The 17,316-nt window shown below is 32.6% G+C and overlaps 2 protein-coding genes across 4 annotated transcripts in view; one reads left to right on the top strand and one right to left on the bottom strand.

The window, feature by feature from the left end:
- The window catches only part of LOC144851949 (protein cornichon homolog 4-like), a 59,740-nt gene that overhangs the window by 36,343 nt on the left and 6,081 nt on the right, over positions 1-17,316 (bottom strand). The window lies entirely within an intron of this gene.
- Positions 433-17,315, top strand: LOC144852793 (metastasis-associated protein MTA3-like). Of its 3 annotated transcripts, none has more exons than XM_078710771.1 (19): positions 433-604; positions 1,290-1,357; positions 1,540-1,633; positions 2,982-3,169; positions 5,407-5,524; positions 5,889-5,991; positions 6,331-6,430; positions 6,886-7,074; positions 7,427-7,560; positions 7,665-7,765; positions 8,130-8,246; positions 10,615-10,718; positions 11,145-11,373; positions 11,493-11,714; positions 12,139-12,243; positions 13,864-13,908; positions 14,769-14,788; positions 15,160-15,242; positions 15,592-17,315. In XM_078710771.1, the coding sequence occupies exons 1-19, from the start codon at positions 577-579 to the stop codon at positions 15,938-15,940; spliced, it is 2,397 nt and encodes a 798-aa protein (XP_078566897.1). In that variant the 5' UTR covers positions 433-576; the 3' UTR covers positions 15,941-17,315. The 3 variants fall into 3 exon arrangements, with proteins under 3 accessions (XP_078566897.1, XP_078566896.1, XP_078566898.1); XM_078710770.1 differs by having other exon boundaries at positions 10,582-10,718; XM_078710772.1 differs by lacking the exon at positions 12,139-12,243 and having other exon boundaries at positions 10,582-10,718.

Genomic DNA, 17,316 nt, shown 5'->3' with positions numbered 1-17,316 from the left:
AATTATTATATATGAATTTATTAATTTACATATTGATTTAATTATGTTTTCATAATTATTGTTCATGGTAGTTTAGTTCATTTTCCCGCAATTCTATTGGTCGATAAATATGTGATCATGTGACCATGTGAAATTGCCTTCATCTCATCTTTTTTACTCTTCTCGTTTCCCATAGCAACTAATGTTCGGGTTTAGTTCGGAAATTACCGAGTTCATGGTGGGTGAGATGGATTAGGTTATGTGTCGTATAAGAGATTTAGTATTTAAGAGTTCTACTCATAAAATGTATAGTTAAAGACATATTTGATTTGATTTGCGATGAATATGAAGAGGGGGAGATTTTGGAGGGTAGCGAAAATTGGTAATCCCCTCTCGCCCGCACGACGGGAAGTGTTCGGGTACCGTGACGTCATCGCGCTCAGCAGGAAAGAAATGATCATGATTGGGAAAACTGGATGAAAAAGTGAGTGACCCAACCAAGAGTGTGTCCGCGGGCCGATGTGCTCGAAATATACCACCAAAGAATTTCTAAATTTCCTTCTGTCGGTGAATGCCTTGTAATAATTATTTATAAATATGGCTGCTAATATGTATAGAGTTGGAGGTAGGATTTATTTGAATTATATTAAGAAAGGGGAAAGGTCGCTAAGCCGAAATGATTGTATTTAATTTCCCGCTATACTCGCCTGCATCAGGTATGAAATCGTTTCAACTGATGCACGCTCACAAATGAGAACGCCGCTGGGTGGCCTGGCTGTGTGTTACCGGACGTTTTAGTAACATTTAAATGTTTAAAAAATGCATATTTACGTAAAAATGAAGTCCACGGTATACTATTTGATAATCACTAATGATGAACTGTTAAAATTATTATTACATTCCAGGCCGGCTAGCTTATATGATTGAAATATTTTATAAATTCACCCCCCTAATTTCCCTAATTGTGAAAACAAATAGCGTTGGTTTGAATGACACTCTCTCTGGCCTAGAAGGCAGCCTAGCAAATCAACCGGTTTTGCTCGAGTTTAATTTTGTGTATTTAAAAAAAAAAGTACATTTTTAAGGCCTGTAATACTTTTTCAAATACATGTTTGGAAATCGAATTTTTAGGCAGTAAAATCATTTTACTATCTATGGTTAAAAATCAGTATGCTTGCCTTTATTTTATAGTACGTTAAACACAGAATTTCTTTGTTCTTTTAATCAATCTCAGAAGGGCAGATTAGGTTTCATTATACATTGGCCTAGAATTTTAGGGCATTTTGAAATATTTGTTTTCAATTTTTTAGATTATGTATATTTTGAAACTTCATCATCACAACCATATCTTATACGAAGAATAGAAGAATTAAATAAGGTAAAATAATTCTGTTTAATTATTTTTAATTAATTGTTAATGAAAAATTGAATTAATCCACCGTTCTGTGTAAGACTATATGTAGCCTGTGTAAGATTAAATGTATGGCTAAATTATGAATTACTTTAAAATGTGTTGACTATAATTATGTTTAATTTTTTTGCAATTTTCTGATAATTTAGACTGCAAATGGAAATGTAGAAGCGAAGGTTGTTTGTTTTTATCGTCGGAGGGACATTCCGAGTTCACTCATTCAGTTGGCCGACAAACATGCCAGTAAGTTTATTTTTTTGTTGTGTTTTGTTGCAATTTTTATGATGAAAAACCTTTTTGATTGGTCACTGTTGGACGAGCGTACTTTACCGGATTGTAGAAACTTAAGCTTACTTATATGACCCATCAATATTTTAACTCGGGTCAGATTTCGTTAAAATTTAAATACATATTTTACTCCGTATTTGTAATTAAACTTTTCTTTATGTTACAGTAATAATATTAATTATACAGTTTGTTTTTTACTAGTAATTGTATAAGTAATAGTCCATAGGGCTATAAAAACAAATATATCAGTTATTAACAAAATTAAAGATCTAAAAATTAATAAATTATTTTTTTTTATTGTCATTATTGAATATAAATCTAATGTTTAGGACATTGTATACAATTGTATTTATCTGTACATATTGATTGATTCAGACTTATATGAATGTAATCAATTTTAAATTGATTAGAATACTACAGTACTACTACTAAAAAATATTATCAATTCTAAATGACATTGAGTGTTTACTATTGATGCTAAAATATAAGATATTCCCAGAAGACCATCCTATTTCCTTTGTAGAGTTGATACTGTGCTGTAGCTATGCTGCAGGAAATATCATGTAAAAGTAGAATACTGTTATCAGTAGTAAAAATCAAAGCATTCTTTATTTATTTCTTTATTCTTCAGACCACCCTGGTTAAATATTATTGAAATAAAAACTGTATATCAATATTGTACACGTTTAAATATCACAGTAGTAGTAATACTCATATCAAGAGGACACATTTTGGGCCTAAAACAGTGCTTCTTAATACTGATAGTATATTTTTCTGCATTTTCTAATTCCAAGCGTCTCCTTTATAAAGTTAATTTAAGTTAATTTTAAGATAAGTTTATATTATAATTTTATAAAATATTCTTGTTACCATTTTCTTACTGTGAATTAGTAATAGTGGTTGGTTTTGTCATGCAGTGTCCCCTACGTAATAGAGGTTGACTAGAGATATATTTTTATAAAAGTTTCGCGACATGCAAAATGGCTCTTTAATAACAGTTTTATTATTAATTTAATTCTGCTGGAAAAAAATATTTAATGTTTGAGCTTTGATTACAAACCACAGAAGATTACTGTACTCAGAAAGAAAGACCATTTTCTGAGAGAAGCAAAACAAAACCACTTTATTTGAAGTAATCCTTAGATATATAGATTGTTTTTATGTGGTTAAACAGAAAGGACAATCTATTATTTTAAATAGAGTGTACAAAGTACCTAATAGAACCCATAGTGGTTATTATATGCATTTTTTTTTATTGTGGTAAATGCAAAATTAAGCTTTGATATTGCTTGCTTTTTTCTAGTGGCGATTGAGGAAGAGATGGAGGAGGCATTGGAAGAATTAGCGGAGAAAGACCGCCACCAATTAAAGCATCGTGAACTGTTCCTATCGCGTCAATTGGAAACTCTTCCAGCCACGCACATCCGTGGCAAATGTACCGTCACCTTACTGAACGAAACAGAATCATTATTGTCATACCTGAATAAAGATGTAAGTATTAGCAACATGGGCAGTAATAAAAAAAATATTAAGTTCGACCCAAGTTATTAAATTAGTTATCACTCATCCATTTGATTAAGACAATTCTTTTATTTTCTTTATAACAATTATTTACATTAATACAGATAAAAAAATAATAATTAAAAAATAAACACCGATTCTGACATAAAAATTGTGTTTCTGAGACAATGTATTCAAATAAATATGAATGAATATAATAATCTAAATTTATTTCATGTAAATTAAACAAGCTTTTCTTCTTTTGAAAAGTGTAACTTCCAAATAAATTATTATTAGATTAACTAGACATGAAACTCGTCACTTTGACGAGTTAGTTATCCGCACCACGACAAACGCCACGTGCACGTCATACGTTGGAATATTGCACACAGATAAAGATTATGGCATTATGACAAGAACTGAAGAATATGATATGCTGTTAGTGCTGAATTCTGTCAATTTGTGTCATATAGTATATACATGCAAAGAGTATAATCTGTATACATATTACATACAGTGTAGAATAGGTGAAATTACGGGACCCGCCATTTATTCCAATTTTTAACATGGCGACGGTATCAAAATGAAACACTTAAATAGCAATTTCTGGAGGAAATTATCTCAGGAACAACATATTAACGTGTAGAAGAAATTTGAATACGTAAAATATAGATGCGCACCCTTTTAAATGTGATGAACTATTACGCAAAATATGAAAATACGACTTTTTTTATTCAACTGGCCATATGATGACGTCACAACATCCGATTGGCAAAATGTTTACATGAATTCGTATCTACAATCCAATAGCTTCCAGAAAACGTTTTAATCGTGATTATCACATTTTATTCTTACGAGCTATTACAGATTAAAATTTACTGTAAAGATGAAATTAATGACCCACGTAATTAAAATTTTTAGGCACGATGACGTCATAAAAATTAAAATATTTTTATCTCATGCTAAAGAAAGTTGATTGACCTACACAATATATAAATTTAGGCGAAAAAGGAATACAGATAAGCGTGATGCGCTCCATTGAATGTGATGAGCAATAACGAAAGAGACAAAAATCCTATATTTTACATTCGTGTGGCCATACGATGACGTCACAATGTTTTTTTAGCCTTATCGATGCATGATCCGATATCTACAACTCATCAACTTCTAGATTTTGTAATAAAAATAAACGGTTCACGGTTTACTTTAGAAACTATGACTGTTTAAAAAAAGACATAATTTTGACGATTTTTTAAGCTTTTTCATAAAAAACGCGCACGAATTGTCTAATTCAACGTGTTCGTATGGCGTTATTTAAACTGGAAAAGGTCTAAATTGTTTTCAAAATTACTAGGAAAGACTTGAAAAATATAATTCAAGAGAAAAAAATATGTTTTTAACGCTACGTGCGCACCGCGTGCGTAAAAAATTGCGCGCCCGTGGGAATTTTTGACATGCTCAAAATGACAAGAAACGCATAAAAAGTTGATTAGAAATTAATTTTGCGCATTTTGAAATTTTAAATGCGCGTGCGCGCGTAACTTCTTGTGAAACATGCCATTTTTAATCCGTAGAAAGTTTGCCCCTGATATGACTTAAATTTTGTCAAAGTGTCAATACTAAATGACTTTTGGTTTTTAATCTATAATCAATCATTGAAATTCATAAAATTGCGCGTAAGTCACGTTGCGCAACTATGACGTCATTCAAAAATAGGAGGTGCACAACTTCACGTAAATGCCCATATGTTGTCAAAGTTATGAAATGTTATGTTTACACATTTTAGAGAAACGCGACTCACAAAAAGGAAGGAAGGATCCAAGAATAATACAGAAAAAAAATATTGATCCCATACAGTAACAAGGAGTTATCCGCTCTACCAAGCGGATAACTAATAAATTAGAAATAACACTGAATCTAACATAGAAATTGTGTTTCTGTTGAAAAACCTTTGCAATTATTATTTAAGAGCTGATTTTCATATATTTAATGAAATTGATATTTAAAAGGGGTTCTTTCTTTTATAAGCATTTGCTTCTTGAATTTTCCCTTTTTCTTTGTTTAAATCAATTAATTTGTTGTCGTATTGAAATTTTCATCGCTCAAAGAAAATAAAAGAAGTTGTCATTGTCACATTACTGTAAATAGAAATTAATCCATCCATCTAAATCCTTTTCTTTCATCTATGTAAATCAAATTATTTTTATGTTCTTTTCCGTTTCTTGTAGGATGCTTACTTCTATTCATTAGTGTATGACCCACAACAAAAAACATTACTGGCTGACAAGGGGGAAATACGGGTCGGGTCACGGTACCAAGCAGAAATAACACCAAAACTTAAAGAAGGTACTGAGACATTCAATGATTCTACTTTGTAATGATTTTTTTTCACGGAAATAAATATTAAAATAAAATATATTAATAATTATAAACATATTTTTGCTTAAGCTCCGTCTACACTATAAAACTAGTTCGACAAAAAAAAGTGTGATGTGCCCAAATATGGTAGTGATATGCCCAAATATGGTAGTGATATGACATCATGTCATCATTTTGTTGTCACTTAATTTTATTTTTTTTTTAAATTTATTCAGGTTTATATAGTAAAAACATGCAAGCTGAAATAAAAGTTTGATAGTGTAGACAGAGCTTTAGTCATTTATTATTTTTTATAATATTTTACATTATTCGATTGTTTATTTTATTCTAGGTGAAACTGATGACAGAGATCTGAGTAAATTAGAGTCGCGGGTTTGGGATCATGAAAACGGTTTAACAGAAAAACAGATTGACCAATTTCTGGTAGTGGCTAGGTAAGGTTAAATATTTTGGGTTGCTTATTAATATAATTTTTAAATAAATACATTACAATGTTAAGCTCAAATATGGTAGTGATATGATATCATCTTGTCCATATATGGGCACATCAGACAGAGCTTAAGTCAATTAAAAAACAAATCTCAGAATACCGGAAACACTCCCCACCACAAAGATGCCAAATTTACCGATCTGTGAAATACATTCTAAAAACCAGATTTTCTTGATTTGGGAGACTTGACTAAAGTACTGCAAATTGCAGGATGCATGTACTGCTAGCCCAGGTCAACTAATTTTCACCAACATTTTTATGCAGAGTAAATGTATTTTTGCAGGTCAGTAGGAACGTTTGCCAGGGCCCTTGATTGTAGCAGTTCTGTAAGGCAGCCTAGCTTACATATGAGTGCTGCTGCAGCGTCTAGGGATATCACATTGGTAAGTTACATTCAATCGGCAGGTGCCACTTACTAAATGTGCAGATTCCTATGAAAATAAAATGATATTTTTGAATTTGCATTCAATTTTAAATGTTTTTCTTTTATTTATGTTAAAATATAATATTTTAAAACAAATTAAGTAGATTAATGACACATGGAATAAATCTTTAAACAAAAACATTTTTTTAATTTATAAAATTAATAAAAATAAGGGTGAGAGATTTAATTTTAATTATTTGATTTTAAGATATAGTTTCCTCAATTTTTTCTCTCCAGTTCCAGTTAATTGTTTTTCTTTTATTCATGTTAAAATATAATATTTTAAAACAAATTAAGTAGATCAACAGCACATAGAATAAACCTTAAAATCAATAACAATGAGTGTGAGAGATTCAATTTTAATAAAACTATTTGATTTTTAAAAATAAATTTTCCTCATTTTTTTCTCTCCAGTTCCATGCAATGGATGCTTTACATAAGAACAACTATGATATATCAAAGGCAGTGTCTTTACTTGTACCATCGGCGGGCCCTGTGTTATGCCGGGACCAAATGGAGGAATGGTCAGCATCAGAGGCTAACATGTTTGAAGAAGCGCTAGAAAAGTATGGCAAAGATTTTAATGACATCAGACAAGATTTTGTAAGTATTACTTAATTTCTAATTTGGTCACAATTTTATAACCTAGCTTATCTAGCCTGTCGATTCAGGATTAAGTCTATGCGCTTTGTGGGAAAGAAGTTTTTTTCAATAACAACAACATGCTCCTCCTCTAAAGGGTCTTTCTAACTTGTTCCGGCACGGGTCTAGCACCGGCAAGCAAGTTGATCAATGACAAGCAGCAGTTTGAATAATCCATCGCTTGCGATTGGTCAAACCACTTAGTTGTGCTTACGTCCTAGTTGGAACTTAGCATTAGACACATAATACCCATGCTTCCATCCACAATGTGTAAAACAAATAAAATATTTGCTATTATATATTTTGTTTTCAGCTTCCCTGGAAGTCCCTGAAGAGTGTTATAGAGTATTACTACATGTGGAAAACCACGGACAGATACGTACAGCAGAAGAGACTGAAGGCAGCCGAGGCTGAGAGCAAATTGAAACAAGTCTATATACCTAATTAGTAAGTATAAATATATATCGGCTCTCTAATGTTTCTGAACATTTAAAACAATACATTTATTTATTTTCCTTATTGTTACATTTATTCATGCATTTCTCTTTTAGTAACAAGCCAAACCCGAACCAGATCTTAAATAAACCAGGCACGCCTCACGATGCGCAAGGCCAACTTCCACCCGGAGCAAGAGCTTGTGAGAGCTGTTACAGTAAGTCTATGAATATCCTGCCATTTGCAATAGGCGGGGAGGAGAGGGTGGGGTCAAATTAGTCTTGAGATGTGCCAAAATATCAGCCAATTCTCGCCTACCTCTAAATTTGTCCAGTATATGACATGTGTATCATAGACACTAACCTACAGTAACCCTTAACCTTCCATGATACAGGAACCACATGTGATACATATGATAGGCTATATTACAAATTTTGTCTATAATACTGGACAAATATTGTCACATGCAGAGACACAGCACTTAGAATTAAATGAAGAAATAAAGTAGTTACATTTCTGTCTTACGATATAAAGTCTGTATATCTTTTTTTCAAACACAAATTTCTTATTTACGCATCTAGCCCAAACGTCTTACCAATGGTATTCGTGGGGACCAGCCAACATGCAGTGCCGTCTCTGTGCCACTTGTTGGACGTACTGGAAGAAATGTGGAGGCCTAAAGATGCCTACACGACTTGGTAAGTTACAAATTAACCAAAACTGCATGCGGCATGTATAAATACAGAAAGTGTAACAATTATATTGGCTATTAGTTTTCGATTGGAAATTATTTTAAAGTTGGATTGTTCTGCTATAATTCATTGTTGAATTTTAAAAATTGGAAAACCAGTTTTAATATTAATATTTATCGATAGCTGCATGCAATATTTGATTAAACAGAAATTATTGTTTTACATTTATTGAAGCTTTTGCTTTCTCATTTCAATTGATTCATCATGTTTTCAAATACATATTTTTACAGTAGAACCTCTATCAAGGAGACACCTTCTGGAGCTACTGAAGGTTCCCCTTTATAAGGGTGTCCCCTGAATAGTGTTATATTGCTCTATTTCTATATCTATATTGGTTTTTTTTTACAGAAAAGTGTCCCCTTAATAGAGGTTTCCCAAATGAGGAGTTCTACTGTAATTTTCTTACGCCCTTTTTTAAAATGCATATTTTTTCACTTTTTACTAATTTTTCAATAAGATAAAAAAAGGTTTCTAAATGTGTGATTTAATGAAACTGTGATTTTAGTGTGTTGTGTTTTGTACACTATTGTTTAAAGCTCTATCTACACTATCAAACTATATATGGACATGTCATATCACTACCATATTTGCCCAAATATGGTAGTGATATTCCCAAATATGGTTGTGATATGACATGTCCATATATAGGCACATCACATTTTTTTGCCGCATAATGTTTGATAGTGTAGACAAGGCTTAATATGCTATTTGTTGCCTTTGTTTTCAACTTCATATGTCATGTCAAAGTCATCACACCAAGATGAACACATTAGATATATAAAAGAGATAGATGCCAATACTAAGTGAGTGTGCGACTACTCCAGAGTTCTGGTACATCAATGCCATGTCAGCTCAGTCCTGAACTCAAATTCAAACCCAATACTAATTATAATATTTTGTTATGTATTGGCTTCTATCTTGCTTGTTTGTGTAAAGCTCTGTCTACACTATCATCACACTAGTTTGACAAAAAAATTTGATGTACCCAAATATGGTAGTGATATTCCCAAATATGGTAGATGACATCAGTTTGATAGTGTAGACAGAGCTTAACTTGCACTATTCATTTTCTACTATTTTTAATTTATTATATTTCTCTACATATCTGCTTTAACTGTGTTCATCTTAAATGTCATATTCAGTACAAAAGGGATTGGAGTCTGTTTATCCAGTTACCGTAGTTACTCGAGTATTCTCCAATGAATTAACATATTTTTTGTCACTGAAAAAAGTGACAAAAACAAACATTTTTCCCCAGTTTTCTCTTTTTTTATGGTCACAATGGAAAATGGCAGATAGTTTTTTTATGCTTCGCAAAGATTGTGTTTTGTTTTTTGCGGCTACAGCTTCGCAGATTTTTCTGGTCCGGTTACGAAGTATTGAAGAAGAAGCCAGGGCGTGCGCTTAAACTCGGGTAAGCAATTCGCTCGGGTAGAAGTGCACCCCCTTGTCTTGGGGCCCATAAGGGAGCCGACGGGGGTGTGCCAATACTCGAGTAGCTACGGTAGGGGCTAGGAGCAGTAGCCAGCTTCTTGCTTAATTTGCATGAGCCAGGTTTGAGATTATTTTTTGTCAATGTATCTAGGTCGGTAATTTCTTATTTTTTCTTTTTTTACGCTAATGCAAAAACATTTTCCATTCAGCTTTCATATTATATTTCATTAATGTTTTATCATTTGCCTGCACTGATTTGTAGAAAGAATTTAAACACAAAGCTAATTGAAAATGTTTTTGCTTTATTAATAGAGAAAATATTTAGGTTTATATGAACCTATTTTAATAATTAAAATATTAGAGGAATATAATCAATATTTATATGTAGATTTAGTTTAGTTTCCACCAGGGTCAATATAATAAAATCTATAACCATCAATAATAATCAATAACAATAATCAATCAGGAGCTTCAGAAATAGTGGTGAGTACTGTAACAAATGTTAGAAATATTGGAGACCATCTAATTTACAATTAAGATTGTCTGAGTACCATACCAAATATAGTCGCGTGTCATCTATGGTGCCCATATATAGTCATTATATGCCCATATTTGACACTTGTTTGAATATAATATATATATCGTGCCTGTATATAGCATATAAACGTTTATTGTTATATAGTCAGGCCATAGTAGGCATAAATATTGTATGGTGTTAGTAGGCTAGGCTAGTTGGATAGACCTGAAGTGCATGCTATCAAGTTTGGATCAAGGTAGGCATTTGTGTGTACATGTCCATCGTTTGATGTGTTTCTCTCTGTTTCTTTGGGCTGTCATTGTACATCAGATGATGTGTCATCAAATATATCCTCATCAATAGATGGAGAACGGCCGTCGATGTTGCGCCCTCGGCAAGATGGAATAGAACGAATCGCCGGCGGAATGCACCGAGTTTTCCATTGCACCATAGCTGGTTGTGAAAAGGTAAACATACTTAACACTTTGTCCAATAAATTACATAACTCAAGATGTAACACTGTTAGTTTTCAACCATTATTCTAGTACAATAGAACCTCTATTAAGGGGACATCTTAATAGAGGTGTCCCCTTAATAGAGGTGTCCCCTTAATAGGGGTGTCCCCTTAATAGGGGTGTCCCCTTAATAGAGGTGTCCCCTTAATAGAGGTGTCCCAATTAGGAGTAATATACCACAATTGGTGTATTTGGTAACTGTATTAAACAATTTGCAAAAAATGCTCTATTATAGTTTTTTTTTATTCTGTAAATATTTTTTATTATTCTCTCAAAATACTTTATAATATTAAAGATGCAGAAATCAGGAAAAATAACAGCTTTTGCTCTTCTAATTACTGAGTATTTGTTGTTAAATTGTTAACATCTTTCTTACAGGAATTCAAACTGAAGTCACACTTAGCCCGTCACTGTCAAACAGCGCACGGGCTGACCATACGTACGAGTGCAATACGTGCTTCTGGGGTGAAAACACGACAATCGTTCCTACTAACAACCACGCCTCTAACCAAATTATCAAGGCGGGTCTGCCCAAAAATACTCAATATACGTCACGCTGCACGTAACCCGTTCAACCCTATTAATATTTCTAGTATTAAAGCCGAATGTAAGTAGCTTTTATGTTTTTATTTTTTTCTGTAAAACCTCGTAATTCCAGTGTTATAGTTTATTTTTTTACATTTTTTACAGGTGTTTTATTCAACTTTAAAATGCTTTTTTCCCCAGGTCAGTCCATTCCAGCAGAAGATCTTAAAAAATATAAGCCATACAAGGTCAGAGTTCGACCGAAGCTGGAGTTGGTGGTGTCAAAGATAGGGGTGGAGATGTTAGCTATGACCTCTGACCTGGAAAACCAGCAAATGCAGACTGGGTACAATAGACATATGTATGGTTCAGGAGAACCCCCAAGAATGTCATTCCCTCCACCACTTGCCAGCAATATATCATGTAAGATAAGAATTTGTTGTCATTCAATTTCATATCTTTAAACACAAAGACAACATTTCTGACTAAACTGTGATAGCACCCTCTATTTAGCATGATGTTTAATGATATTTGACAGCTCCATTTGATTGGAAAACATTGCATTTAGTTACTAAAAGTTTTGGGTTCTTTAACAATTTAAGTCGTTCAGTTCAAGTAACATACATTCTTCTTTTTGTTAAACTTTTGATAGTTTTTTATTTCTATCATTTCAATTACTAATTTATAATATTTAAGATTTGATTATAATATTTAAAATGAATTATATTTCAGTTAATATTTTTTCATTATTTTACATAACAATGAAATTTATGATAATTTCTTCACACTCGTAAACTAATTTGATTGTTTTATGTGTTATGATTTATTTCTGAAACCTGTCGTTTAGCTCGCAAGACGAATTATGCAACATACACGGAAGCAAGGAGTCTTCCCAGAACCGTGTTGGCGCCTGTTAAACGAGTGTACCCTGATTCGCAAAATGGCGTGGCTGGTAAGAACAAAATGCTATCGGCGTAACATTTCCTCGGCTTTTCGCATCTTTTTTCCTTTACCATTTTTTGATAAATTTTCCGTGGTCATTTTTGCTTTTTGAATTTTAAGCAATTCATCAATTATTCTCAATCATAAAATTATTTTTTTATTTAATTGTTTTTATTTGATTTCACTATATGTTTATTTGGTGAACGGATTACTTCACCATCCTTATCTTGTGCTTATAGGGCAGCTTACTTATGTACCATGATTCCAGTCACAAATCCTGACTCCACCCTTTATACCAGAATTTACATTAAAAAAATCCATATCCAAATATCCTATCCTATATCCAACCATCCTAAACCCATGGAGGAATTAGTTCTAATTCTAAAGCTCTGGCTACACACTATCAAACTAGTTTGACAAAAAAAGTGTTATGGGCCCAAATATGGTAGTGATATGCTTAAATATGGTAGTGATATGACATCATCATGTCCATATATGGGCACATCACATTTTTTTTGTCACATAAAGTTTGATAGTGTAGACAAAGCTTTAGATGAAAAGTTGGAGAGAGCATCATACTGCAATATCATATATTATTTGATGTATGTATTATAAAAAAGTTATTCAATTTAACAGATGAAAGGTATTTGTATATTGCCAGTCCTGTTGCTGTTGTCTCTACATCGATTCAGTCTCACAGTAAATAATATGGCATTGTTCATTTCTGTGTACAATTTTCTATTATTTAACAAAAACGCTGTTGCCGTGTTCGATTAAGGGTTGCCGATGATAGACTCAACTTGTAAACCTAAATCTTGATTGTTGTATGGTGACCTGTCCATTTGATGTGTCAAACAAATGAGATTTATTTTAATATCATCAAAATGTATTTGTTACGTTTTTTAGTAAAATAAATGATACTATAACAAAGTGTGTTTGTCTATTCATTATGTGTCATGTTTATTGTGAAAAAAAAAAACTTGTTTTCTCTTCTATCTGCCATTTTCCATTTCCTGTGGTTTGTGAGAGATCACCAATTTTACCTTTTTTCTTTTTGAATGTTAAAAAATGTTTTAATAATTTTTATTTATAATCTTAAATTTTGTTATTGTTTCTTTTTATGACAATGCTACTATTGTATTCTGTTATGTTTATAAAATTGAATTATATTGTTTTGCATTATTATTTTAATATAAATTGTTCACAACTTTTTTTTTTTCAATATGCCATTTTAATCTAACAGTTATTCACTGGATCGGAAAAAAATTGTTTACCCGAAAAAATGTATTTAACAGCAAAAAAAATGTAAAATTGGTTTTATTTTTATTCATTATTTTTGTTAATTTCGTGGAAGTGAATAACTTTAATAAAACGGCAAAATGGCATATTCAGAGTTTTATTTATTAATCTTCATTTTTCATGCTTTCTCGGTTGTACTTGAATGAATGTTTTTCCTTATTCATAATAATATGTATGTCAATCAGATAATTTATATCCTATTCTATTGTAAATTCTTGGATTGATATTCTCTTTTTTATTTACAATGTTTGTCAATATTTTGTTATTAATATTTGTTGATATTTTTAGTTGGATAATATTGGAAGATCATGTTTTAACTGATTATTTTCAGGTCCTCCAACCAAAAGACCGTACATACCTGGTTCAATGGGAAGGGGTGAGTGAATGAATCTTTATTGTAAAGCTCTGTCTACACTATCGAAATTGATGTGACAAAAAAATGTGATGTGCCCATATATGGACATGGTGTAATGGAATATTCTGTGCCTACTTTTGTCAATTTGTCAATATTCAGACAATGGAACCGTATTATGTATCCATAACATCGGCAAGGGTTCGGAGTTCGCTCGCTCCATGGTTCTGGTAGCAGAATAAGTCTTCTCGGATAAAGACTATAAACCATAAGTCTAGTGTACACATCTAGCTCATGTGTACTTTAAAGAACCTAGTACATCTTTTCAAAACAAGTAGGGTTACCGGTGTACTAGTTCACACACAGCCACTGATCATAACTGGGCCCTCTGGGAGACCAGACTTTGACTGAAGAGGTTACATAATGTAGTATAAATAAATTCAAAAGTGGCAGCTCTGCTTACCAAACGATTACATATAATTATTATAATCAAAATTAAAGTTAACATATGCAGTGCATACTTACATCCTGCACCCTATACCTAACTCTACAACCATAACAATTGTTGTATTCCCATAGCAGTTTGTTATTCGCACTGTGCATTCTTTATCTCCTTTTACAAAGTATTTATGTTTCATAACATAATTAGGCAGGCTGAATATTTATTATTAATATTGATATATATATATATAATAGAGATAACAGTGTGTAGAGGTATTAAGTTGGATGCCTGCCATACAGTTTAAATGGTTTGTATCAAGATACAACTTTAAGTGCCGATTTCTCCATCAGTGAATGTAACTTTAGTGTAATTTTCGGAGGAAAAAACACCATAAAGTAAAATTGTGTTTTATAATTCATGATTTGTATTATTGTTTTTTCAGAATCTGGAAGAAAAGCAGATGTAAGTATTATTTTATAATAATTTGCTTTTATTTTACATCTTTTTAACATTTTATGTATGTTATTTTAAATTTGTATGCTACATGATGAGGCCCAAAAAATGAAACAAACATATAAAAACCCACTATAGTGAACAAACTATAGAAAGAAGAATAGTATGCAGGGATCTAGTTAGAGATGTCTAGGTGTGGGTGGGAAAGAAATACAGCTACTGTTCTTGCATATATGCTGTGTTAAAATTAAGTAATTGGTAGGCCTTGAAATAAGATTTAGGCTGAGTGCTGAATATGTGTCTCTACACCTAGAACAATTAAAACCTTGAGCATAGTATGAATTTTGTTGTGATAAAAGTTATTTTTTTTATTGAAACAGATGGGATCAGAAGCAAAGAAAAAGAAGCTAAGCTGGCTTGATGCCCCGGATGATGTTTTCTTTCATGCCAATGAAACGACCAAGTAAGTATTTAACTTTATTAAGCTGTTAACATTATAAAACAAGTTTGAAGTGCCCAAATATGGTAGTGATATGATGTCATCGTGTTCATATATGGGCACATCACATAAAGTTGATAGTGTAGACAGAGCTTTATACCAGTCAGATTATATATATATCTGACTGCCTAGAAACCATTACCAAGTTTGCTAGTGTACACTTGTTTTCTTCAGACAAAACTGGTCTACACGAGGAAATTTTGTGAAACTTTTCTTTGCTTGATTTTGCAAAAAAAAATTTCCCAGTTCATAAGCTTTACTCCAGTGCATATATGGTTTGCTAAGTATAACAAACTAATTTGTGTTTTTGTAGACGTCTGAGACAGCAGGTGTCGAACGCTACCCAGAAACGTGCAGCACGTCGTCCGTACAAGCTGATGAAAATAGCCGCCAAGCACACGCCGCCCAAGATCGTGGCTGCGACAGGCATGCCAAGCCTCGCCAGCCAGGGAAAGCTTCACTCGCAAACCGGAGGTAAACCGCTAGTACCGTCAGCACCGATGAAGCTGTTGCCACCCGCTTCCAACCCTCTCAGCGCCATTGCGAGTAAACCTTCCATTACGGGGATGGCAAAGATGCCGATGACGGGAGTCGCCAAGCTTCCCCCATCTGCTCCTGATGGTACTGTAAAAGCAGCAGGCGAGCCAATCGTCATTGATTAAATGAACACGTCATGCTTTTTCAAACAGTTGGAATAATAATTGTGAAGGGACATGTAGACTTAGGCTTTTCCATGAATGCTCTTACATTCATAACTTATTTATGGTTTTAGATAATTTTGCAGGGGGGTGAGGGTGGGAGGGTTGAAGGGTGGAAAATTTTATTCAAATGGTTGATTTAATCTGTATTATTTAAAACCTCAATAACATGCTATTATCTTCTCTGACCTTACACCCTCTGTTATTGTCTAGTTCATAATCTGATTCATGCAGTCAGTCAGATAGTAATATAAAAACAGAGGGTGTTAGGGTAGTTGTGAGAATTAAAGTAGAATCAGTGTTTGATCTGAACACATTAAACAATTATGTGATCAAGATTGAATTTTTGTACAATGAATTTTAGATGAACTACAAAATATGTTTCAGTATTTTCATTTGAAAAGATCTTCCTTTTAAATTGAATTACTTGCTTTTATAGTTGGTGTATATAAAGACACATTGTCTATACATTTGATCTAACAAAAACCCAGTGAAGCCATAAATCCTATTATTCTTTCATAGATGACATGATATTTAGACCAATTTTTGTTTTTAGTGTGAAGTTTGCTTGCATATCCAGAGTTATATGCTTGCATTGGTTTTCTAAAGGTGGTTAACAAAGAAATACAGTATTTTAACATTTTTTGAAAACATTTGTCCTTGATGCATAGATACACCATACTAGCCTCGGACTACATCTGTGAGTTTATGCAGATTAGTCTACATCTGTGCATTTATGCAAATTAGTCTACATCTGTGCATTTACTGTATGCAGATTGCTTGTTCAATTCTCTTTTTTTTTCTGCAATTGTACCTGTATATATTTAAATTTGATCCTATTATTAGCTTTTTATACCCAATAATTATCTTGTGTACCATATTTTGATCAATTATTATTTGAATCCAATTTGTAATCACAGATACAGAATAGATGATACAATAGATAATCATCACTCAATGTGGGGTGGTCTTGCATTGGAGTGGTTACTCCCCCTCGTTAAAGAGATCTCACATCAGCAGATGTCACTCTCAATACAGGTCTCCCTGTAAGTGATTTTTCCACAGTCCTCTCTCGTAGTAGTGGTGGTTCCTCAATAGAGAAAATTGTGTTAGGACCATGTGATCACATTACATGTTCCTTATTTGGCTGTCGACGAAATGACTAAGAATATAACTTTGTACATTGATTAGAGCAACTCTTTCAATTGGTCTCTAGATTTATTAACATATAACATGATGATGATGATTGTGTTTCATTTAAACTTTGTAAATAGGAGAAAACTCCTGTCATACACCTCCCATAATGATGAACAATTAAAAAAAAAAAACTTCGTAATTAT

Source organism: Antedon bifida, chromosome 9 (genome assembly GCF_963402885.1).
Source record: "Antedon bifida chromosome 9, ecAntBifi1.1, whole genome shotgun sequence".
NCBI classification, from domain to species: domain Eukaryota; kingdom Metazoa; phylum Echinodermata; class Crinoidea; order Comatulida; family Antedonidae; genus Antedon; species Antedon bifida.
Note: the sequence above shows the minus strand (reverse complement) of the source record. Positions and strands in the feature narration are given on the sequence as shown.